At 37.5% G+C, this 25025-nt stretch overlaps 1 protein-coding gene across 7 annotated transcripts in view; it reads left to right on the forward strand.

The window, feature by feature from the left end:
* Window positions 1-698: 698 nt before the first annotated feature.
* Window positions 699-25025, forward strand: part of COL11A1 (collagen type XI alpha 1 chain) — a 188166-nt gene continuing 163839 nt past the window's right edge. For 4 of the 7 annotated variants that reach the window (XM_084757798.1, XM_084757801.1, XM_084757799.1 and 1 more), the window contains exons 1-2: window positions 700-1264; window positions 23625-23792. In XM_084757798.1, the coding sequence (XP_084613924.1) occupies window positions 1162-1264; window positions 23625-23792 (271 nt within the window). In that variant the 5' untranslated portion in view covers window positions 700-1161. Of the gene's footprint in view, window positions 1265-23624; window positions 23793-25025 lie in introns of all 7 variants that reach the window. The other 3 variants (XM_084757803.1, XM_084757797.1, XM_084757800.1) reach the window with 1 other exon arrangement.

A 25025-nucleotide genomic window follows, 5' to 3' on the forward strand; every position in this document is an offset into this window, starting at 1 on the left:
AGCCCCAGTAGTGAGCCCACTGCAGTGGTTGCACATTTGAGAAGCTCCACTTTCAGGTCACCAACTAGTATTTACCTACTACTTACTTACTTTACTTACAATTTACCTACAAGTTGAGGATTTTGATCTTTAGGGTTCGTTGATGCAACATTCATACCTTCTTTAGTCTCTGGTTAAAAATAATAGTAAAAATACTTTTGGGAGGAGGCAGCGCAATGCCCACTGGTTCTGTGCCTGGCATAAGGAAGCAAAGTTTTTTTATTTTTTGTCTAGGGATAAGGTTACCACTGCCAGCCCAGGACTCTAGTCATGAGGCCAGAGAAATGCTGGCCTTCTCTTCTCTTTCCCGTACTGCTTCCCTCTTACGAAGAACGAGCTGTTCCCAGACCCGTGCAAGTAGAGTACTTGATTTTTATTGAATACAGAAGCTACTAACTAGAATATCGCTTGTGCTCCCGGGCTCTCCTGCAATTCCTTTCATTCCCAAAGTGCAGGAGCCTAGCGCCAGTCCCGCCTAACTCCCTCCCATTTCTTTTCGGGGATTTGGGGAGGGCAGGGGCTTGAGGAAGAGAGGCAAGATTCAGGGGGTGGGGGGTGGGGTGGCTGGTGGGCTGGGCCTGCTGAAGTCTCCCTCTAGGGAGAGACTGGGCGGGCTCAAGGCTGTGGGGAGGCGTGTGATTGGGTGTGACCTTCAGGAGGCTTGTCAGTTTCGTGGGCACACGGGAGGCGGGGGCTGTGGGCGGAGGAGGGGGCTGCTGGAGCCTCTTGTCCAGCCCACCGACAGCATGAAACCTTTAGGGGTTCTCAGTGCTTTCAGCTTTTTTTCTTGAAACCCCTCATCTGCCCTCAGTCTGAAGGCAGGGCCAGGCGTAGGACGGAACTCAGGGTCGCAGTCTTCTGCGGGGCCACCCCATAGGGAGAGGAGGGGGCGAGGGACAGGAAGGAAGCAAACCATCAAATTGAAAAAAAAAAAAAAAAAAAGAAGAAGAAAAAAAAAAAAGGAAAGAAAGAAAGAAAAAGAGCCTTTTGACTTTTTTTTTTTTTTAACCCCTCTCCTATCCGGATGGCTGAGTAGCAAACGTAGGCGACACCTTGGAAGGGACGAAGTTGGTCTGCAGTGACAATTTCGTGGGTTCACAGTTGTGAGCGCGGGGCTTGGAGATGGAACCCTGGTCCAGGTGGAAAACTAAACGGTGGGTCTGGGATCTCACCATCTCAACCCTCGCCTTGACCTTCCTCTTCCAAGCCAGAGAGGTCAGAGGAGGTAAGGAGAGAAAAAAATAAAAATAGTTTGGGGAGGTGGGACATTGCCACCAGGCTTTCTTCTTTCTGTGCCCCCCCCCCTCCCCGCCGTCGTCTCCCCAATTCTTTTAAATGAAGTCCAGATTGTAGCCGCTACCAGGTTGAGTGGAAACAGGAGAGACAGCGGGATGGATGTAGGCTGGATGGTAATGGGAGAGGAGGTAGGTGTCAGGATTAAAAGAACTGTCAGGCACACTGCAGGCAGAGAAAGCCCTGCATCCCTTGCCACTTTCTTTGCAAAAAAAGAAAAAAGAAAAACATACTACCTTGAACAGGAAGGCAGTTGTACAAAGCTTTTGTTTTGAGAACAGTCTTTTCTCAGAGTACACTGTCTTTTGAACAAATCTTTGGGCTTCTTCTGGTTCTAATGGGGATATCTTTTGAAGGGTGAACTGAGGAGAAAATATAGAGGGTATAAAGTGAACCGTGATAAACTTCTTTGTTTGCAAAGATGCGAGAAGCCGGCTGTTATTTTACTTTTGGAGACATAAGAGAAACCAGGGGGGATGAATCTAGAAGATTGAGAGCGCTTTGTGTGTGGCATTTTAAAATGCTTCTCAGTAGAACACATTTCACAGGAGATAAAGTAGAGTTCAAGGCAGCTTTGGGGCGGGCAGGGCAGCTTCCCCTGATGTTCAGCCTCCTCTTCTTCTTCCTCCTCTTCCTCCTCCTCCTCTCCAGGACCCCCTCACATCCTCACTTTTCCCTCTCGCACCCTCCCTCCCCTCCCCAAAAGACCCTAGCTTCTTCTTGCAGGTTGGACATGCAACTCTCTTGTAGGGTGATGAAAGTCTCCAAGCAACTGGGGTCGGGGGCGGATGACTAGGGATTGGGAGAAAGAACAGGGGGCCTGGGATGGGAGGAGGAAGGTAAGGAAAAAGTTCCTACGTGGCACTACCAAATACTGAATGACCAGACCTGTGTAAGCTGACTGTAGCCCTGTCAGTACCGGAGGAGGGAGAGCGACTTCACTCCTCCCTCCGCCTGCCTCCATCCCTTGCCCCCGCCCTTTCCCGAAAAAGGCATCTGGCTGCAGCGGTCCCTTAGGTGCCGTAGACTCGGCTGGCAGGAGAAAGCCTTTGGAGTTGGGGGAGCCTGAGCAATTCACAGTAGAAAGCAAGCTTTGTCAGGACTGCGGAGAGAAGCTGGGAATAGGGAGGAGAGGAGAGCAGACCAGGGGGGGAAAAAAGACAATGCCAACCCCAGTCTGAAAACGCAGGTTTAGTAGAAACCTGAGCCTGGCCATCGGTCTTGATGCCCAGAGCTGAGCGCTCTATAAAGAGAGTTAGCACTTCAGGAGCCCCAGCGCTAACCTTGGCTCTGATGGTTGGAACTTCACACTCCCCGGGAACAGGCTGCTTCTCATTCTCCTCTGATGAGCTTTGGTGGCGCGATTCAAATTTTGCAATGATTTAGGCTACTTATTTCGATTCATTTCAACTTCTTCAAGGATGAACGTATGCATCTTTGAACGTAGACTACTTCAAAAGTTTGCATTTTTCCTTTGGTTTTTGTCGTTTGTTGGCTTGGGCAGTTTGGTCAGCAGTTCTGCCCTCTGCTGGTTTGCTTTGTAGTTCAGCATTCAAACATAAGGCACAGCAAAGAAAAGTCTATTCCTTAGTGAGATGAAAAATGTCACTTGTCTAAGGAAGAATAGGTTGCTATTTTATCTCAGCTTGCCACATATACATGTAGACACGAATATTCTAGTGACAGTTATTTAAAAGTGCAGAATCTAAGACATTCTGCAGTGATCACCAGTATTATGGGTTATCTGAAAGCCTTATCTTCCTCACGATATGTGTTTTTCTTTTCTATACTGGGGTTTCCAGTGAATCAAATTTCTATGTTTTTAGGTCATAAATGCAAAGAGCACTCTTACGTACACACCTAAAACGTTTTTAGCCAAATCTCAGTAACACATTGCATAAACTGCAAAAAATAACGTTACCTGTTATATAAAGCTAAAGAATAGGAGAAATAGTAAAGCATAGGGTCACATGTTATTTCTGGTGAAATATTTTAAAGAAAGTATAAGTCATTATATAGTTACACGGAAAGACTTGGGTATTTATTTTCATGAAGTTGGTAGGTACTCAGTGGAAAAGTACATTTTTACTAATTCAGCCTTGTAGGCGTTCATTCTTTAAACCTATTAAAATTCAGAAAAGAAATAATACTAAATAAATGCTTAAATGAGAAACATCATTGCAAAATTTCCAGTCACCAGAGAAGGGGAGAGTAAACTCTATCTCTAGCGCTAAAGCCAGTATTTAGAACTGTAGCTAAAGGACAGAGTGAGATTTAACAGGGCTTTCTGAATGGAGGTATTTTATTCTAGTATCCTTGCTTAACGGGTTACCCAAACATGTGTGCATTTGCTTCAGTTGCTAAACCACATAAAAACCACATAAAATTAGAACACTAACACTTTGAAATACTTCTTTTTCTTTTCTTTTTTTCATAATAACGTTAGTCTTTAAAGAGCAATCTGCACAAGAAAATTTTTGCCTTTTTTGGAAGATAATGGGTTAATGAAATTGATTTCACAGATTATTTTACTTTGAAAATCTAAAGTAACTTGAAAGTCTTCAACAGTCTATAGTATGATTTCACACACACACACACACACACACACACACACACACACACACACAGACAGAGGCAAGTTGTAATTTAATGGGTATTCATTGACACCGGCTTTTGTTTTATGTGATATATTCACCTATGCTTCACCTCAGGACTTCAGGGATTATGTGTGTGCATAAATTAACCCATAATTTACTGTAAATAAGCTCTGGGATTTATGTGAAAGTTACAGTGTCTGAGCTATGCCTGTGTTAAGAGACACACTTTTTTTGTTTGAGTTTTAAATCACAGTCTGAGGAGGAGCTGGCTACAACTGAATATTGTGACCAGTAATACCAAGTTGAATTTAAAAAGAAAATGGATTATAATGACCTTCTGCCTTTAGTCATTATGCCAAATGTGTTTTGTAAACTGTTGATAAACTCTAAGAGGAGTTTTACTGGCTTGCCAACAATGGGCAGTGAGTGCTGCAGAAGTGCTGTTTTGAGTGCCCGGGATCAGCAGGTGAAATGGTGCTGGCTACCAAAGTGTGCTATTTCAACTGTCAGGAATTCAGGCATGTCTCTGTGTTTAATTAGAATAAGTTAAAATAGCAAGTATGCTCTTCCTAATAATTGTAATGTTAGGTAGGATAATTAATATTGTGTCTTTTAATAAAATGTAAGAGCTCATGTGTGAAACCGTTTTTTTTTTTGCATGGATTATATATCAAGGATTAGTTGGGATGGTATGTATTTACATAGTTAACAAGGATTCTTTCAACTACTGCCTATGTGATATCTTATCATAATGTGTGATTTACAACAGTTTGAAACAAGATTATGAAGACAAAAGGAGAAATCTAGGTACAAAGACAGCATCATTGTTTACTTTTTAATTTTCTGAATCATTATTTTTCTGAACTTGTGACTAAATTAAAATTTTCAATAATATTATTATTAAAACAGCAAGGTAACAACACTGATTTTTCTACTGGATGTATTGTATTTACTTTCTATTTTTTTCTTAGATTTTACTCATGTTACTTCTTAGGGCTCTAGTTTACTGTCACATATTAAAAATAATTTAAGAGTATTTTTAACAAGCCAACTTAGTTAAAGGAGTAATAAGTGCTCAGATAATATTTCTCTCCTGAAATTCTAGAGTTCAAATTCACAGTAAATGCTATCAGTCATTCTTTCTCATTTTTCTAAACAGGAAACTGAGGCAGAAAATGATGCTATTTAAATGATCCTTTCATAAGGAAAATTAAAATAGTAGAAGATTTTCAGAGTGTGTATGACAAAGATATGTAATATTTACACAGACTGTCTTTACGATAGCGATCATACTTGATGGAATGACCTACTATGTTTGATGCGCTTGAGTTTCAGTTAGCAGTCAGGTACTTTATATTATAGTTTAAAGAAAATCAAGTAGAGTGCATGCATCTAAAATTCTCAATTTTCTGTTTGGAGAAGGGCAATGTCTCACTTGATAATACACGTATTATTGCTAATGTACCCACTGCAGTGAATATCAGATTGCCAGCCTTGGAGTAGAAAGGAAGGGTAGTTGTTTCTAAAAAAAATTTGTGTACATTATTGCTGGTTGAAGACATAGTGTTTAGCAATAGTAATAGAAGTAATAGTAGTAGAAGACAGAACTTGAAAATTTAAATAACTCAAGGAAATTATATGTAACTATGTATTAATGTACATAAACATGTATGTATATGTTAGATACATATGTATAAATATAATACACCATTTCTGCCTTTTCTTTACCAATTATGATTATGTGATATGTATCATCCATTATAAAGCTTTTATTCATATGTCAGGATCATGTTGAACTTTCTTGTATGAAAGTTCTTTTTCTAAATAGTTGATTTTTTAAAAATGAGAGACTATAATAGTTTGAATTCAAATTAAAGTTTTTTATTTTGGATTGTCAAAATATTTGAAAGTACAGAAATAGCCTTTAAATTGGGAACAAGTGTGCAGTTAATTAAAGGAGGCTTCAGTCTGAGTGGGTGGCCATGATATCTGTGGTACTGTGGACTTCTAGAGTCACATGAGTAACTCTTAGGAAGTTAAGGAAAAATACTTCAATTTTCTATTGTAACATTAATTTCTAGAAATCCTATCATCAAGAGCTAGTATACCTTCTGAATGAAGAGTCATCCTTTCTTTTGGGAATCTATGTTCCTAGGGACCTGAGGCTATGGAGGGGTTTATCATGAGTTCTTGTAATAATGTTTAATAGTGCTTATATATAGGGAGTTGTAAATACCGAGCCATATTCTTCATTCTAAATAATTTTAAATGATTTATTTTTAGTTACTTCAAAGACAGAATTTTATTATGTCCGAAATATACTCTTCTTTCACCACTCACTTATGGAGAAGTGGTTAAGGGCCGTTGGCGTAATCATTATGACTTCAAGTTGTCTGCTTTTCTGCTTTGCTCACTGCCCTCCCCTTCTGCCTTCCTCTCTCTCCCCCCTCTTTCTCTTTCTTTCCTTCTTTCTACCCTCTCTTCCTTCTTTTCTTTTTGCTTGCTTGCTTGCATTTTCTTTCTTTCTTTCTTTTTCTTACTTTTCATACCATAACACTTTTATTCCCCAGTAAAGAAGTGAAGGATCCAGAGATGTCACACATGTCACAACCTTCCTTGTACTTTCTTACTTCAGTCCATCTAAGTGCAGTTTCAGGGTCACTTTCTGTATCCAATCTAGACTGAGACTCTTTTAATTTTCCTTGTAATTTTATTAAGAACTTTATGGCTTTTAATTTACTTTAAGATTATGTCTGTATTACTAGAATGCCGCTAGTACACTTATTTCTCTTTTCAAAACCAAAATATTTGACTTGTTGGGGGTAATAGATTTTTAAATTATTCTTTAATTTTTAGTGGTGTCAGGATAAACATGAATAATGCTAGCTTGCAGAGAGGATGAAAAGGTGATTTTAAAGTGATTTAGAGGGTAATACCTGTCGACCAGTTGCAGTTCCTGGCCTCCTCCTGACTTGGCTAATGGTTTTTTAAGGCATTGGCTGATCACCAGACCTACTGTTATCTGGTAAAACAAACTCTTTGCTTGCTGCATGTGGAATTAGAGACTGCGCTATTAGTTTAGCAGAAAGAACTCAGAGAAAAGAAAGGTTATCGGATTTCAGAGTAAGAGACCAGCTTAAATACAACTTGACAAATGAGAACTAAAACAAACCTGTGTAAAAGTGCTCTAGCACAATCAACTTCTGCAATCCCTTCAAACCTTTTTTTCCCCCCTTAAAAAGCGTTTCTTTCTTATTTTAACCAAATTTAATTGCTCTTGAATGGCCCAGGGGCTGTTCAGCAAATGAAGGTCCCTATTCACAGAACCCGAGCTCATAGAGTATCAGTAGCAGCTTCCTTCCTCTGTCTCACTGGTAAACTGACATCCGGGCTTTGGGGAATGAACCCTAGACAGCATGTGCTGGTTGGCTTTGCTTCCTCACTGTGATTTCGCATGCAACTTCCTGAAAGGATGACTGCCAAAGAGTGGTAGCTGCAGTCTTGGACAAGGCTAATAAGGAATCTACTGTATTTTCATTCTTGGTGGACTTAGCTCTGCAGGTAAACCATAATAGTGGTGTTTGCCTTTTCTCCTTAGACTGGACTCTAGCAGATAAGTGCAGCCTACTAGTTGCTGTTGTAATTGCTTTGAAATATCGATGGTGCTTTATTTTTCAATGAGAACTAAAGATACTGTCTAAATGACTTAGTGTGGTATAGAGTACACCTGTATGTCCAGCCAATGATAAATCTTTTCTTTTGTTTCCAGTCCCATTCTCATCGACCCTGCATTTGTGCCATTGTTACGTGTTTGCCTTTTTCCTTCTTGTTCTGGATTTATTTCTCTGAATGATTTCTTTCTTCTTATCAATCTCAGATATACTCCTGTTTGATATCTCAAGCTTTACGTAAAATATTATAGGCCCATAAAATGTTTCTTCCTATCTTCTGGCCCATATAAAAATAGTAAAAACTAATACTAAATACTTGCTTGTTATATAACAGGCTGTGTTGTATATACTTTGCGCAGAATATTTATTGTGATCCATTTACCAGGGATAAACTGAAATAAAAGACTCAGCTTATCTGTAAGAAAACTGGAAAACAGAAAATACTTATCTACATAAGAAATTGTAGACTCAAATGTCAGATACAGCCTTGTATTAGAGTCAGCATAGGCTCCCCCTACTTCATTGGATATTTTAATGTTTTACATAAACCCTTGGTTTACCTTACAATTACGATGCACTGAAGGCTAAAATTAATACACATGTCTTGTAGTTACACTACAGTACACAACATATCAACTGTGTGAGTGCCTCTAAAAGGAACCACGCAGAGATCTTGCTAAAGTACGGTCTTAGAATTCAAGTTGTTCTGCAGCCCACCTTTGAGTTTAATGGTGAGAGCTAAGTTCTCTTACTGTTTGGACAAACTTAAGTCACAAAAGTATTGGGAAACCTGAAACGGTAACAGGTGGAAGTCGTTGAATGCTATTTTGGCTCTGAATAATTTAATAAACTAAATGGCTTAGATTCATGATCTGATTGTTTTACTTAGCTAACAATGTCACTCAGTGATTGTCATTTCTAATGAGAACATATAGCAATAAGGATTGAGTCATTTTCAGGGAACTAGTGGTTGTGTACTGACTTATTACCTCCAGTGTATGAATGCTAGCCCAGTTTATTCAAAAGACCCTTTCAACATAGTCAACATGAAGGATGCAGAAAGAGACAAAGGACTAAAACAAACAGACAGATAGAGAAAATAAAGGAATTTTGAAATTCCTCATATATCAGTCTTCTTCCAGAAGTTGCTGGGTGGATAATAAATGATACAGTTTATTTGTGTTCCTGTTGTCTACCATGGTGACAGGCAGAATGTATATATTCACAATCTGGTTTGTAGTTCTCTTCTTCCATCACCCAGAAGGCTGGAACAAGATTAAAAACTTAGCCCATTTAGTCATGTGATGTCAAAATTTGAGGACATTCTCATGTAGTGGTATCAGCAATGACTATCCTCCTCCTTCTCTTCTTCTCTTCTTCCTCCACCTTTTCTCTCCTCTTCTCTCTCTCTCTCTCTCTCTCTCTCTCTCTCTCTCTCTCCTTATTTACATTCCTTTGTTCATCTCTCTCTCTTTTTCCTCCCTCCCTCTCTCTTCCCTTTCCTTCCTCACTCCCTTTCTCCCTTATTCCCTTCTTTCCTTCTTTCTCTTTTTTTGCAGATAGGGTCTTACTATGTATTTCCAACTAGCTTGACACTCACAATGTAGATAAGGTTACCTTCAACTCACAGATCCACCTGGCTTTGTCTAACAGGTACTCTGACTAAAGGTGTGCACCATCATGTCTAGCTTTCTTCCCCCCCCCCCACCTTGTATCTGCCTGTGCATGAAGGAACATCCTAAGCTATTTTTCCTAAGGCTCCATCCACCTCAACCCCAAATCCCCACCCACGGGTCCCTTTCCAAGTAGCCTAGACTGGCCAGAAGCTCTAGGTATCCACTTGTCACCACTGCATTTCCATGTACTAGGATTCCAAGCACATATCAGCATGTTTTGCATTTTTATCTGGGTTCTGAGGATTGAATTCAAATCCATGTGCAACAAACATGCACTTCATTATCTTAGCTATCTGCGTGGCCTCCATTTTTCCTGTACTCATTTTATTATAACAGATCAGAGCTTCTTTCCAGTACTTCATTTGGAAAAGCATTTCTTACATTCTTTCCAAAGATGTCTCTGAACATGTTCAGCTACTGGTCAACCCTATGAGTGTACTGGCTTGAACACCTGGAGTGACGTGTTTGCTCCAGTGGTTGTCATAAGTCAGTTTTCTTCTTCAGTATAAAAAGGGCAACTTCATTAAGAAGTACCAATCTATAAAAATATTTGTTGAAAATATTCCTTTTTCTCTGTTTGCCATATTATTGGGGATTGATAACTCTTTTTAATTAGCAGTTAGAAACAGTGTTTTAACTCTACCTAGTAAATCTTTCTTTGGATTACAAAAATAATTTATCTATTAATATAAAATGAATGGGATAATGATTCTTGCTTGGAATCTATCATTTGCATTGCAGTCTCAATATATTTGTTTGCTTTGTTTTGTTTTTTGAGACAGGGTTTTTCTGTTTAGCCTGGCTGTCCCATAACTCTTTTTTGTAGACTAGGCTGGCCTTGAACTCACAAAGTTCTTTCTGCCTGTCTCTGCCTCCCTAGTGCTGGGCCTAAAGGCATGTGCCACTATGCCATGCTTGTTTGAATATATTTAGAAAAGAGTTTAAACATTAGTGTTTTACAATTTTCTACAGATTGTCTTATGTACAACCCAACCTAAAATTGCTTATTATAGAAAAGAAATGTATTCTCAAACAAGAATGTATCCAGTTTGTACAACAAGACAGTGGAAGTCGGAAGGAATGTACTTATTGCTAAATGTGAACTATTTGTGTAATATCCCATTGGAAAAAGCAGAGGCTCAGCAAATTTGAATGTATCTGATCAGGTGATAACAATGAGAAAACATCTCTTAATCCTGTTTTCTAGAACATATAATGCATTAAATGTCAATGAGTGTTGCTTTTCTCAATGCTGATGTCAATTAGTAAGGTATGTAATGATGCCTCAGTTTTAAAATCAGCATTTAATAAGTAATTTTCATGAATTATAAATAAAAAATGCTACATTTGCTGTTTACCCATGCACAAATGGTTTTCTTCGTTTCTTTACCATACTGTATTTGTTTCATGTACACTTGTATGGTATGAGAAAGTGGAGGAGTCAGTCTACTCAACAACTTGCAGAGTTACAGGATTTTTCCGTATCTATGTATAGCCAGTATGTGTATGTGTAGATGCTATAACTCCAGTTGTAGGCAGGGTGCCAGTATGTGCTACCTTGGGGTGGTATGTGTGTAACTACAAGAGTGATAGTGAAAAGCTAAATACACCTCATCAGTTTGTTCGCTTAACAAATATATGTTAAATCTGTTATGCTAGATTAGGCTCTAAACTGATTCATTTGATCATAAGTTTAACAGGAGCGTCTTCTGTGGTTGATACATGCTCAAGACAATGCCTGAGAAAACATCAACAAACTGCTTCAGAATTATTGGAGAAGGTTGTCATCAACCAAGACTCACATAAGTTAATGTATAGCAACAGTAATGTTAGATGGTATGAAGCACGTGTGCAGCGATGTAGGAAAATAGAGCATAAAACACAGAAAAGGCAAAGAAAGCCACTTGAGAAATAACAATTGAACCCCAAATAACCAAGTGAAGGTGTTCTAAAAAGTGACATGGGAGCCTGGCACACAAAAGCAACTGGCACTACAAAAGATTTCAAAGAGAGCCCTTTGAAAACTGGCTTTGTGGATAGAGAAGATGAAATGAGGGGAAGGTATATTGTGAGATAGGGTTCAGAGAGAGTGTAAGAACACAAGACCTTAAAAATATATTGCTCTATGCTGCACAGAATCATGTAACTAAAAGGAACTCTCGTACGTCTGCTAAAATTGGAGAGCCAGTGCAAACTGGGAATCAGCACACGGGAGATAAACAAGTTGGTTGTCACGGTTCTGGTCCTCGCCTGATGGCGCGGTAATGATGGGGTCCCGTTGCTTTCTTCAGAATAGCAAGGCTACTAAGAAGCCACCCGTGTGGTTCGCAACAGTAACACATCTACTTTGAAATCAGACCTTATATACAATTGAGCTCATGATGGACCGGTAAACACGTGAAGTAATAATCTCAATTTATAAGGTATTACTAAAAAAAAAATGTGCCTACACATTTATAAAACCCCTTTGTAAGACAATAAGTAATTTACATTTCTAATTCTTGTGTGATTTTTTTTCTTGCAATCATTCAGAGTATAGCACCTCTTAGAGTATAAATTTGCCCATATTTGACCACGTCCCCTGGATGAGGAGGTCTGGTGGCACTCAGAGGAAGGATAGCAGGCTACCAAGAAGAGACTTGATACCCTATGAGCATATACAGGGGGGAGGAGGTCCTCCTCAGTCACAGTCATAGGGGAGGGGAGTAAGGGGAAAATGGGAGGGAGGGAGGAATGGGAGGATACAAGGGATGGGATAACCATTGAGATGTAATCTGAATACATTAATGAAATATATTTAAAAAATAAAATAAAATTTGCAATGCAATTTTTAAAAAACTTCTGAGAAATTGTACCTTTTAAGCCCACTTTGACTTAAAGGATGATGTATGTATTCATATAGAACATACGTTCTAGTGATTCCCTGCAGGTGAAGTTATATTAGTATTGTATAAAATAATGATATTATTAACATGGCTTTGAATTATATTGGTAGGATTTCAACTCCTAAATTTTTATTTTAGCTTATATCTCTGCCCTTAGTTCCAGGTTTGTAAACCTGTCTGCTTGTTTATCCATTTGCCAAGCATTGATGCCAGTTTATTTTCTCTGAGCTGAACTTGCAGTCTTCCTAAACCTGTTCTTCTAGGCGTATTCTCAGTCTCAGGTTATGGCAATATAATTAGTAGTGATATGCAAACACAAAACAAACTCTCAGAATTTGCTCTGAGTTTTGGCCCCTTTCTCTCATAGCCCACATACAGCCCACCACCCGCTACTATTTATTCTGTCTTTACAGAATGTTCAGAATCCGACCCAGTAATTCATCTTTCAGCCCAAGATCACACCATCTCACATCTGCAGGATTGCAAATGCTTCTTTAAGATCGTTTGGCTAGGTGCCCTGAATTTTCCTAATAAAGAAAACTCAGTAGTTTGAAAAAAAAATTAGTTGAATGAGAAATCTTTATTTCACCTTGATTTTCTATGAAATTAAAAGTGTCTAGAAAAAAAAAGTAGTCATACAAAATTTGGATCCTATCACTTGTCTCCAGTTAACCTTCCAATGGTTTTCTAAGTCATTTGCACTAAAATTCAGTTTTCATGGAAACCTCATAAAACTTACACATCATTCTTTGACCTCACCTTTTATAGTGCTCTGATTCTTTTAGTCTATTCTCAAAGCAGAAGACTTTGTTTTCTTGCATTTCTCCACCATTCTGAGTTGATTCTTGCCTTAGGTTCTTTGTACTCATTTCTTTTGTTTCTAATCCAATTAATCAAAAACAGTCTTGTAGCGATTCTTTCTCTGACTTTTAGAATTACCCCAAATATCATTTACTCATTGGAGAGTTTCTTCTACTTTTTATTTGATGTCACAATTCATGCTACAGCAAACTTTTGTGAAATCTTTTCCGAGTTTATTAGTTTTCCTACAGTGAGTCTGAAATGTGCCACATATAACAAATTAAGTACTAATAGTTAAAGGCAGAGACATTATTTTTTCCATAAAATGTAAAGCTGATAATTTTGACCTGTGAATGTTTTCTTAAGTTATTTTGGCTTTCGAGGGTTCACGGAATCCAGCTGTCATGCACCCAGCAATTCTCATTGTTAATATCACTTTAGCTTTATACATTTTCAAACAGTTACTATAAACAGTCAAATCTCTAATAAAAATACAGCTTCTTTTGATGTGACGAGTACAATGGCCATCGACCCATGTGTATGGAGAACTCGTACCACATTATAATTTTCATTAGTTTCTCTAGTCTCTCAGGGCTTGGAGCTGTGATGTCATCTAACTCCAGACAGTCCTAGCCAAAGAACTGGAAATCAAATTAAGTACTGTAAAGGATATAAACACATGCTGCTGTTCACAGAAAATTATCTTAATTGAGATTCAACGTTTTGTGTTTTATGCACTTTTCTCCATCCCTACAGCCCATAATTAGAATAATAGACAGTCACTAATGAAGTATAAGCACATGGATACATTTCATTATAATGATAATACCTTTTTAAAAGTACATATATATATATATATACACACACACACACACATATTTATATGATGTGGTTTTTCTAGGCATTTCAATGATAAGGTTTGTTGTGAAATTGATTAAAATATTTTTTAAAAACTGTAAGATGTCATGTTTACATTTGATTATTTGGCTTCTATTTTCTGGAAAGATTGTCAAAATAAGATTGTATTTTTTAGATGATGAAATTAATTGTAAATTCACAAAGCTCCAGGTAATCAACTTACATTTTTTTTCCTTTGCCATTCTCAACTTCATGCTCTTCATTGTTTGACCATTCTGAGGGTCTATTAAAATATGTAGTCTAATGATACTTGCAAATATTCTTTGTATTAATAATGTGTATAAGTAAATATACAACATAATGTTGTTAATGGTGACATTTAAATTGATTATAGAACTGTTTATGGAAAACTGAATTTGCAATGATAATATTGACCTATTTCCATGCTGAAGAATCATTAATACAAAGCAAATAACTGTAATTTAAAAATATATATCACAATATACTATTGCTTATAAGCTGTCCATTTCTGCATATACACAGCACATCAGATTAAAAGTAGGAATGGCTGGTCTTGGCAAGCTCTTCAAGTTGATGATAAAAGTTAGTTTGCCCAGAACCTTCCTGTGGGTGCTGGAAGCAAATCTACTTCTCTTCAAGAGCATCAGGTGCTCTCAACCTGTGAGCATCTCTCTAGCCCTATCCTCCTCCTCTTGTGTGGTGAGATATCACTCTGTAACCCAAGCTGCCTGGAGCTTATTGCATGATTTACACTGGCTTCAAACCTGAGGGACTCCTCCTGTCTCGACTTTTTCAGGGCTGTGATTACAGCTAGGAGCAGCTAATTAGTGTATATTGATATATTTAAAGAAATACATAAATAATAAATTAAAGAAACATAAAAATATGCCAACACACCTATGTAAATTTAGCAGTCAAAATCTTTTTGGTGCTGTCTGTATTAGATGTGCTTCGGGCTGGCTCTTGGGAACGGATTAGCCTATCTGTGATTCATCCCTGGAAGAGACTGATTCTCCTTCTCTAGGCAGCCGTTAACTGCCTCTGGCTCTTTGGCTTTCAGCAGGGCATTGTATAACATCGTCCCTCCTTGTTGGCATGTCCGCTGGCTTTAGTATGAAGGTCTTCTCTAAGGGACTATATTTTTGAGATTTCACGTGTGAAGCTGCCCTGTCATGTACAGACTTAAGCCAGGTCCTCTGGCTCTCACAGTCTTTCTGCCCCCCTCTGCCCCGCTCTTCTGTGACGTTCTGTGAGTTGTAGGTGTGTGTGTGGGGCGCTGTTGCAGACTTATCAACTGGTGTTGGGAATACGGTGGCCAGCTGTTCCCTGGATTTTTTTGATCAGCTGTGAAATTCTTTTACTTTAATTTTATTATTTTTTTCAAATAATAAGTTTTGATCATATTATTTGCCTTTCATAGCTTCTTGCAGAACTTCCACACCTTTCTACTCTTTTAACTTCATTTTTTTGCAGTATATTTATTTATTTACTTATTTATTTATTTTGTTTTTCGAGACAAGGTTTCTCTGTGTAGCCTTCGCTGTCCTGGACTCACTTTGTAGACTCACAGAGATCCGCCTGCCTCTGCCTCCGGAGTGCTGCAATTAAAGGTGTGTGCCACCACTCCTAGCCTAGTATTTTCCCTCTCTTTCAAAAAAATTAGGAAAGCAACAACAGCAATGAATTTTAAAAAATGAATATAAAAACAAATAAACTAAAAAATGTAAAGAATGTCAGTAAGACCAAAAAAAAAAAAAAAATACCGAACACACACACACACACACACAATCTGTTTTGTGTTGTCCAAATACTCCAGAGTGTGATTGATATACTCTGGCACTTTACCAGGGAAAACTGATTTTTCCTATCCCTGCAGGTATAATTGCTTCTTGGATAGGGTTAAGACTTTGTGTTCTCATGTCTTTCTCAGTACTGGCATTTTGTCTGCATTCAATGCTTGCTGTCGCAATCTATGTGAGTTCATATATGTATTTACCTTACTGTGTCTGGAAGACATTGATTCCTGGAAGTCATTAATCACCTATGGCCCTTAGAATCTTTCCACCTCCTCTTCTGCATAGATACTTTAGTCTTGAGGGGAAGGGCTTGATAAAGTCATTCCATTTAGGACTGAGTGTGCTAAACTCTCTCACCCTGCACCTGGTTCAGTTGTGGTCCCTGTGTTTCCCCCTAGACCTATTAAGTCTTGTGGTCTTGACCACTTTAGCAAGCCTGGATATGGGTTACATCCAAACAAAAAAGTGTTACTTCCATAAAATGTGTGATACTATTGCACCATTATATTCTGCACTCAGGTTACTGATATAGATTGTGGGGTTTGTAGCTGGGTGATATTAATCATCACCGCCCTTCTCTGGCAATAGGTATGCAAAGTACTTTCCAGCACCATGAACACTACTCAGTAGGGTTGAAGTCTCTATTCAGGCACCAGCGTAGCTTCTCCAAGTTCTTTGGTACTAGTAAGTCTTATGTTCAGCAATAGGGCTTTATCATTAGCTTATGATGACTAATAAGTAGCCTTGGCCATAGCCAGTGACGTTTGAGACATGGTTTATAGGGCACTTCTGGCCAATGATTCAACAAGATTTAACTCACTCCTGGCAGTGGAGGTTTTTTTTTTTTTTTTTTTTTTTTTAAACTTAGTAGCAGGAGATATCTAGTTGGAGCTTTATTTCCTCCAAACGTATGGTGACTCCATTTAAATTCTTTTCATATATGTGGATGTAATTTAGAATAATATTCTACAGTAGCAGATTCCCATATGTTTTTTCAAATGGCCTTTAGTATTAGTTATTCCTCTTCAAATTTCTCAGTACTCTGTCTTCCCTTCTTCCTTTTTCCCTCCCAGTTATATCCTTCTGTTCTAGTTTTACCCTTCTTATTTGTAACACAACACTGTAGTTCCTTCCTTGGAAAATCTTCTTTCTTCTCTGTCCCTTACTAGCTCCCTAGACTCTGTGGATTTTTTGTTTGTTTGTTTTTGGATTTAAATACACATTTGTAAAAAAATTGAAATCTAATGTTTATATGTAAAAATGTGAAGTATTTGTCTTCTTGAGTGTGGGTTACCTTACAAAAGATAAACTGTTCCTAGTGTTGCAGTTGTAGATTTATATATGGGCTTCATCTGCTGCGAAAAGAAGCTTCTTTGGTGAACTCTGGAGAAGCACACTTTTCTGTGGGTCTTTGCCCTCACCAGGAAAGGGTAGCTAGTCAGGTTTAAAGTACCAGGTATGGATTCCCTCTTATGGATCAGGCATTAAGTCCAATTACTCAGTTAGTGATGACCCCCCCCAATATAAAATAATTACCATGATTACCCTAATGGGAGACATTGCTTGCTGGTTATTCTTGTCGTCATAGGCTCTACAGATGGGTAGGGCCACTGCTTTTTATCTACTGGTAGCTTGTGTACCACCATTGACTACTATACGCGCTAGTACTTAAGAGCTCTGGGTCCTGTGTCTGGAGTGTGTCTTCTACAGTAGAGGTCTACTTTTGCATTCTGGGAGGGAAGCAAAGGCATAATTTTTATGGAGGCATGGAGTAAATATTTAGCAACATCAAGTCATTTATTAGTGGACTCTACTTCAAAAGGATTTCCTAACATAGTAAGTAAAAGCAGATAACAGGAATCGGCTTCATCATGGCTTAGGCAAAGCCAGATTGTGCTGAATGGAATTGTTAGAAATGTTCAGAAAGTTTGGAAATTTCTGAAAGCAATCATTGTAGAAGTTTTTTTTTTTTTCGATGAGAATTTATATGGTTTAGCTTCTCTTCCTTGGGATTAGAATTCATTATCATGCTAAATTCTCACAAATGAGGTTAAATTGGATAACGTACTTTAGGGAGGGTTTAAGTCACTTACACAAAGCCATTTAATTGCTGGGTTTGTAGATTTGACTTGGGGAAGTAGATTTTACTTGCTTTATAAGCATGAAGAAGCAGAGTTCAAATCTCCAGCACCTGTGTACAATCTGAGTATGGTAGAGGCTATCTTTAACTTTTGCATTGGGTCAGGGTGTGTAGAGACAGGTGGACTCCTAGAAGCTCAACTGTCAGCCACCCTAGCTCTGAATTGGTGAGCTAGTGGAGTTTAGTGGAAGACCTTGTGTACAAACATAATGAGAGTGTTAATGAAAGTCATGTTCTGTTAACTTCTGTCCTGTACACATATGCACACACAGCCACAAACACAGGTATGCACTTTAACATATACATATGTGTGTACAAAAAGATAATAGCTTCTAAGCTTGTGTTACAATTTGAACAGCTTCTCCTATAGAAATTGAATTATTAATTACCCATCTAGTTGGCAGACACCAACAACATTTGTTAAGGATGCACATGAGTTTTGAAAACTGTCAGAAATTGGTAGTCAGTAAATTATGATATATGGTTATTTTCTCTTGTGGTTCAATATTATATCCTACAGTTATTAGCATTCTATTTTTAAAGATTATATTTCCTTTATTAAATTTCATTTATTTCAGACATGGGGGCAAGGAGGGAGAGGGAAGAGGGAAAATTAGGTGGTATGCACCAGGAAAATGATAATGTGCCTTAATCTATGTCTGAATGCATATAATATAGTCAAAATGAGATAATTAAACAAATACAATGGGATGTGTTACTTAGGGGAGCATGAGGCATCACATAACTGACACGAGGGGGTAATGATTTCCTGAAGGATTCTGTGGTGAAGATTTAAATAAAGATGTTTCCTAGCTCTGATTTATTAGAGTTTATCGCTGGGTGTATGTTGGATTCATTGGGTGGGGGGGGAGGTGGGTTTTTTTTTTGTTTATTGTTTTGTTTTTGTCTTTGTTTTGTTTTTGTTTTTTTGGTGTGGGTGAGTGTTTGAGTGTGTATATGGTCTAGATAAAAGATATTTTAAGATAGCCTAGTGGTATAGGCCTTTAATTCCAGGTATTCAATAGGCAGAAGCAGAAGGCGTGTAAATTGAATGTCATTCTGGGCAACAAAATGATTCAAAACTAGCCTACTCAACTTAGTGAAGTTTTGTACAGCAAACAAAACGTGAAGAGGCATAGATGGAGTTAGAGGTCAGTTGAAGTGTGCTTGGCATGTATGCGATCTTAAATCCAATCTCCAAAATAAAAAATAAATAAATAAAAGAAGTGCCACACAAAACAAAAGCTAAAGAGAACAAAGCAAAAAACCAACACATTCTTTGTGGAAGTCTTAGGGAACTGTCTGTTGTGCACAGAAAGAGCCATGGGTAACAGATAAATAAATGAGCGTAACCGTTCCCAGACTGCACAAGTGGCTACTAATTTTAGGTTGCACACAGCTCTCAAGTCTAAGACAGCCTCCTACCATTTAAAAATGCAAAACCATTTTTATATCAGGTACCATATAAAAATCCACATAGGAAAGCAGTGTCACTTCGTTATAACAGTGCTCCAAGCACGTTCTCGAGGGTGGAGTAAATCCAGCTGGCAAATAGATCTTAAGGCCAAGACTTTTATTTGTGTTGTTTTACTGGATTCGAAACTGTGGCATAGATGGGCTGATATAGTTATTTATGTTCATACCATACAGACATTAAATGGTGATGGCTGAACTCAGAAGCAGCCAGGATTTCCAACCATATAACACAGAGGCTTTAATTTATATGTAAAATAAAACAGGAAATATTTGTCTTTTTTGAGTCTAGGTTTCCTTACCCAGCAGCGTATGGAGAGGCTTGTGGAAGAAGTACTAAAAAAAAAAAAGAAGGATCAAAATGTTGAAAGATGTTAAGTGATCAATTTGGATTCTGTAGGGAACAGAAAGAAAGGATAAAAAAACCTAGGACCAAATTTCTAAAATAATGGAGATATCAAAGAGGCTAATAAAACACATAGAAAGAGCAATAAGGCCTTCAGAAGTTTTGTTTTTTTGATGAGAAAGTACACGGGCCTCAGAGAAAGTTACTTCCATATATTTTTCACATGTATTTTGCTCATTTGGTCAGAATTTTATATTTTTATATAGTCTCTCTGTCTCTCTGTCTCTGTCTCTCTCTGTTTATGTCTTTATGTTTATGTATTATCTGTAAACTACTGTATGTGTGTGAGTATGTGAATGTGCTGTACATATCTGTGTATGTATCTATTATCTTCTAATTTGGGGATACAAATCCAAGGATAGGTAAATAACTTGAAATAAGTGTGAATGGTGCAATGACAGGATGAGCATACCAGATTAAGGTTCAGGAGAGAGATAGTGCTTCTCGTAAAGATATCAGTTTGAGAATACTCTACTTCCTATTCAGGCAAAGTGGTGTTAATTGTTTCAGATAATGGGTAAGGGTATATATCGCCCCAAAGTAGACAAAGGTATTTGATGCATTCTTTTTAAGTCTGAACTAGTATTTCTACAACACTGACTATGGTAGTATTTCTGGGACAGTGAGATATCAGAATAGACATGCACTGGAGTAGCGTGGGGGAAATTGGGCATGACCAGATCATCACGATTTTCTATGCAAAGAATGTGGAATGTGGATGCCATCTGGAAGTCAGTGGGGTTCACTGAAGGAATTTAGGCAGCAAAGATGCTTGAGCCATGGAATTTAGGAAGCTCATTCATGCAGTGGAATGCAGATGGATTGGCAAAGGCATGGAGAGCCTCTAAATGGCTTCTGTAGTAATGATTAGGCTCTTGGGTCCTCTTCTCCTGTTTGATAAAACCCATAGCATACAATGGAAGACAAGAAAAAAATTACCAAATAGAGTAATGTAATGAATTACATAGGCCTGAAAATGCTTCATCATGAAGTATCGAAATAGAAATAATACTAATAGCATCTAAGACTAGCTTTGAGTATAGAAAATTTCATTTTTTCACATATACTGTAATCAGCCAGAATAAATGATGGCTTTTAATCTCTAAGCAGTTAGAACTAAGAAAGCCAGGAGAACTTATTTTTTTTTTTGCACATGCCTGTACATATATATTTGGAAAACAACAAAATCTATATTATAAGAGATTAATAAATACTGTGTTTATTTGATGACAAGATAAAGAGACAGGCAAAATTTCAAAATTATTTAATTCATTATTTTATTGAATTGAAAGGAAAAAAAGAAAACAGATGTTGTTTGCTGAACTTCACTTAAAAAAACAAACAAAACTCAAAAGTACTTTTTAGAAAATTAATTTAAATTGAAACTTAAAAGAAAAAAATCTGTGAAATAAGGACTTAATGATCATATTGCACCCTGGTCCTACAAAGAAATTTGTCAGACTTTATAAGTAGAGCCTCTATCCTGAATCTAGCAAAGGTATGGTCCTCTTATCACATTCATTTCAAATTGAAAGGGGATAAGTATTTATGTACTTGTGGATGGCCTCTGTTCGAAGCCACTGTGGTGAAAGGGAAGCTGTGTGTGCTCTGTGCTGCGCATTGCTTACAGGGGCCATTTTTGACTGCAATCTATAGTTTATCCAGCCTCCTGGACTCTGTGCGTGTTTTCTCTGGAGTCTTGCTCAGCTTAGAACAAGAAGATAATAAAATAAGCAAATAATATGCTATGGTTTTCAGCCACATTCTCTTTCAGAGTAATTTATACCCTGAAATGTGAATTGAGTTTAATTTAAAATAAATATCAGCATCAGGAATCAATTAACTGCCTTAAGATAATTTCAGACTATTTTAAGTATGTTTTAAGTTTCCTTTTGTAGTTTTCATCTGTGGGTCATTATAGCAACAGTGGGGGCGGAAAAAACAGGCTTGATATTTACACAGACCCTGAGAGTACTCTTAGCTTGGTCTTTGATGCTTGGTTCTCTCCTCTGCACAGCAGGAAAAGAACATGTTATTTGTGAAGGTTGTGCCTTTAAAGAACTGAGCCTGGTTACAGGCCACATATTAGGATCTTTGGACATGGCTCCTAGTATACTTATTCTTTTCTTAGTTCTATGACATGAGTAAATAAGGCAGAAAGAATGGCCCAAAAACTGCCTCTTGAAGCAGGATCAGTGGAAAGAAAGTTCTACTATTCAGAAAATCTACTATTCAGATTTTTTGAGACAAACATTTAAAGACTAAATTAAAAGGCTACTATAGTCGATCCCTTCAGTCTGCCTTATTTCCACAAGACATTTTTCTTTTCAAAAGTTATAAACACTATATGCTATATTGAGTAGTAGGTGGATTTTTATTTGCCAGCTACATTCCATTGGTACCCAAGAGCTTGTTATTAGAGGAAATTATAGTTGTAGCACTATACAAGGCAGGGTCTGTAAAGATCGATCTGTGTGTGTCTAGAGATGTAGAAGTCAGTCCTCCTTGAATTAAAACACTAAATGACCAGTCACATTCACATTTTCTACAATTGTCATTCAGTTCCTCATTCATACATTCTCTGACAAATTGAGTGTTATTATAAGGAAATATTTACTGGGGTTATAATTCTCAAAAAGACAGAAGCTGGTTCCTTTGTCCTTAGAGAAAATCATATTATGATGCTAGCTTCTTGGTTCTAGATTCAATCATCAATGAACAAGATAGCTGTCCTGTACACTCCTAAAAGTAGACATGGCTTCTTACTTATTTACTGAAACATTTTAGTGCTGGCCAAGTCAGAATCTAATATTTTAAGGACTATATCTCGGGCATGATGAATAATAATTGGAACACTTTGTTATTTTTGAATACAGACAGAGGCTAACACATTGTAAGTATATTGTCATGTTGGGCTCATTTACAAACAAGTACTACTCCACTTGGTTCATGTATTGACTCTGAGGAATAGATCGTTTGTTTCTGACCAGGAACTTTGAAAGTCCAAAGCAATCATATTTGACTTTGTGATTTATTCCATGTCATGATCCTTTAGTGTTTTGAAGGTTATTCCATGCGGTTATGAGATTATTTGTTTGTGGTCAGCATATTCAGTGCCCTACAGAGATAGTTATATCATTTCCTGTTTCAGGACTGTAATACTTCTAATGACTGAATAAAATTCTATCCTAAGATCACATGTTGTTCATTCATTTAACTATTACTTTTTTTTCCCAGAATTTTGCTACAATGAATAATGCCATAGTAAACACACTTCGAATTCTCTGAACACATAGTTATTGGGATTTTGAGTTTTTATTTATTTATTTATATATTTATTTATTTAGGTTTTTTGAGATACGGTTTTTCTGTGTGGTCTTGGTTGTCCTGGATTCACTTTGTAGACCAAGCTGGCCTTGAACTCGCAGAGATCTGCTTACCTCTGCTTCCCAAGTGCTGGAATTAAAGGCTTGTGCCACCACCACGTGGCGGTTATTAGGAGTTTGGTGTTATATGCTACTTCATTGTTTTGAGAAAATGTGTGATATTACGTAAAATTCTTAGAATAAGGAACTTCTTTAAGTTAGAGAGCTAAAATGTGTGTCAGGGAGTATTTGATACTGATAGGTCTGGGAGAAAGAAAAGGAATCATTGCGTTCAGCTGTGTGCTCACCTAGCTAGTCATAGCTCAACCAGCTCCAGTGGATAGTATAACCCAGTGTTAATGCAGTTGGCCCTGGTTAAAGCAAATAGACCACAAAATCTGAGAAAGAGACTGATAGAAATGAGGGAGGTCTGGTAGGAATGCAGGGTAAAAGAAGACATGGGGAGAGAGTAACCAGAATAAATTGTGTTATATAGGTATAGGATTGCCAAATATCAAAATGTGATAATTAAAGTATTGAAACCAAAAAATATTTTATAGTAAACCATTCAATTAATTTTATTTTTTTTCCACTTATTTTCAGCTGCTCCAGTTGATATACTAAAAGCATTAGATTTTCATAATTCTCCAGTGGGAATATCTAAAACAACAGGATTTTGCACAAACAGAAAGAATTCTAAAGATTCAGATGTTGCTTATAGAGTTACAGAAGAAGCACAAATCAGCGCCCCAACGAAACAGCTGTTTCCAGGTAGGTTCACGTTGTCTTCGCTCCTGTTGCATTGTTGTTGTTTTTTAATACTACTTCTATCTTTATTAGCTTAACAGTCTTAGTATTGTGATACACAGTATTGAGTTCTAATATGAAATATAATCCTCCATATAACAAAACTCAAAGAAATTGTAATCACTAGTAATGTGATGAAAATAGCTGCCAGTACACATTTAACTTGGTAACAGAAATATGCTTATTTTTTAGAAATTTAATAGTTCATTATGACTGCAATAGAACATGGAATGCCAATATTTTATGACTATTTCATATTAATGGGCTATAATAGGAGGGAGTCTTTGCAATTAATGGTTGATTAGGCTGATATAACAGTCATGTAGATTAAGACAAACTTAGTGCAATTACTGGAACTATTTACTTTCAAAGAAACATTTTTTGAAAAGCTTCATTTTGAATGCTTTTATACATTATTCTTATGTGACATTTAAAACAGCGTGCTAGTTTGAACGGTTGTTTCCCAGTTAGTGAAACTGTTTAGAAAGGGTGAGGAGGTGTGGCCTTGTTGAAGGAGGTGTGGTCTTAAGAGAGAAAGTATGTCGCTGGGCATGGGCTTTGAAGTTTCAAAAGGCCACAACAGGCCACAACTTTCACTCTCTCTACTTCCAACTTGTGGGTCAGATATTAGATTTCAGTTACTATTCCAGTGCCATGCCTACCCAACCCCATTCTACCCACCATGGACTAACTCTCTGAAACTGTAAGCAATTAATTACTTTGTATTATTAGTTGTGTTGGGCATGATGTCTCCTTACAGCAGTAAAATAGTAACTGAGACCTACAGGTAGGCACTTCTTACAAATACTCAGAGTTCCTATATTAGAGATTTTGTAAGACTTTACCTGAAAAAGTTTCATGTAATGCTTATAAAGTTCTGGGTAAATCCTTTATTTTTTCTATGAAATCCATTTGGTCCAGTACTATTAATTATGTCAAAATCATGATAATGTAGAAAAGGATCATTAAGGGAAGAAATGAAAATGTCTGGTATCAAATGTGAGGCACCAGAGTATGTGAGAAAGTAACATCCCACTCTCCACTCAATTGTGGAGAATGTTCTGTCCATTGGCTAGATCTGGGTAGGGGTTTAAAGTTTACCACCTGTATTGTCCTTGGATAGTGCCTTAGTTTGAGCAGGACCCTGGGCCCAAATCTGCCTATCATAATGTTCTACTTGTAGGTTTCTAGGACCCT

This window comes from Acomys minous, assembly GCF_964271855.1.
Source record: "Acomys minous genome assembly, chromosome: 14".
In the NCBI taxonomy this organism is placed as follows: Eukaryota; Metazoa; Chordata; class Mammalia; order Rodentia; family Muridae; genus Acomys; species Acomys minous.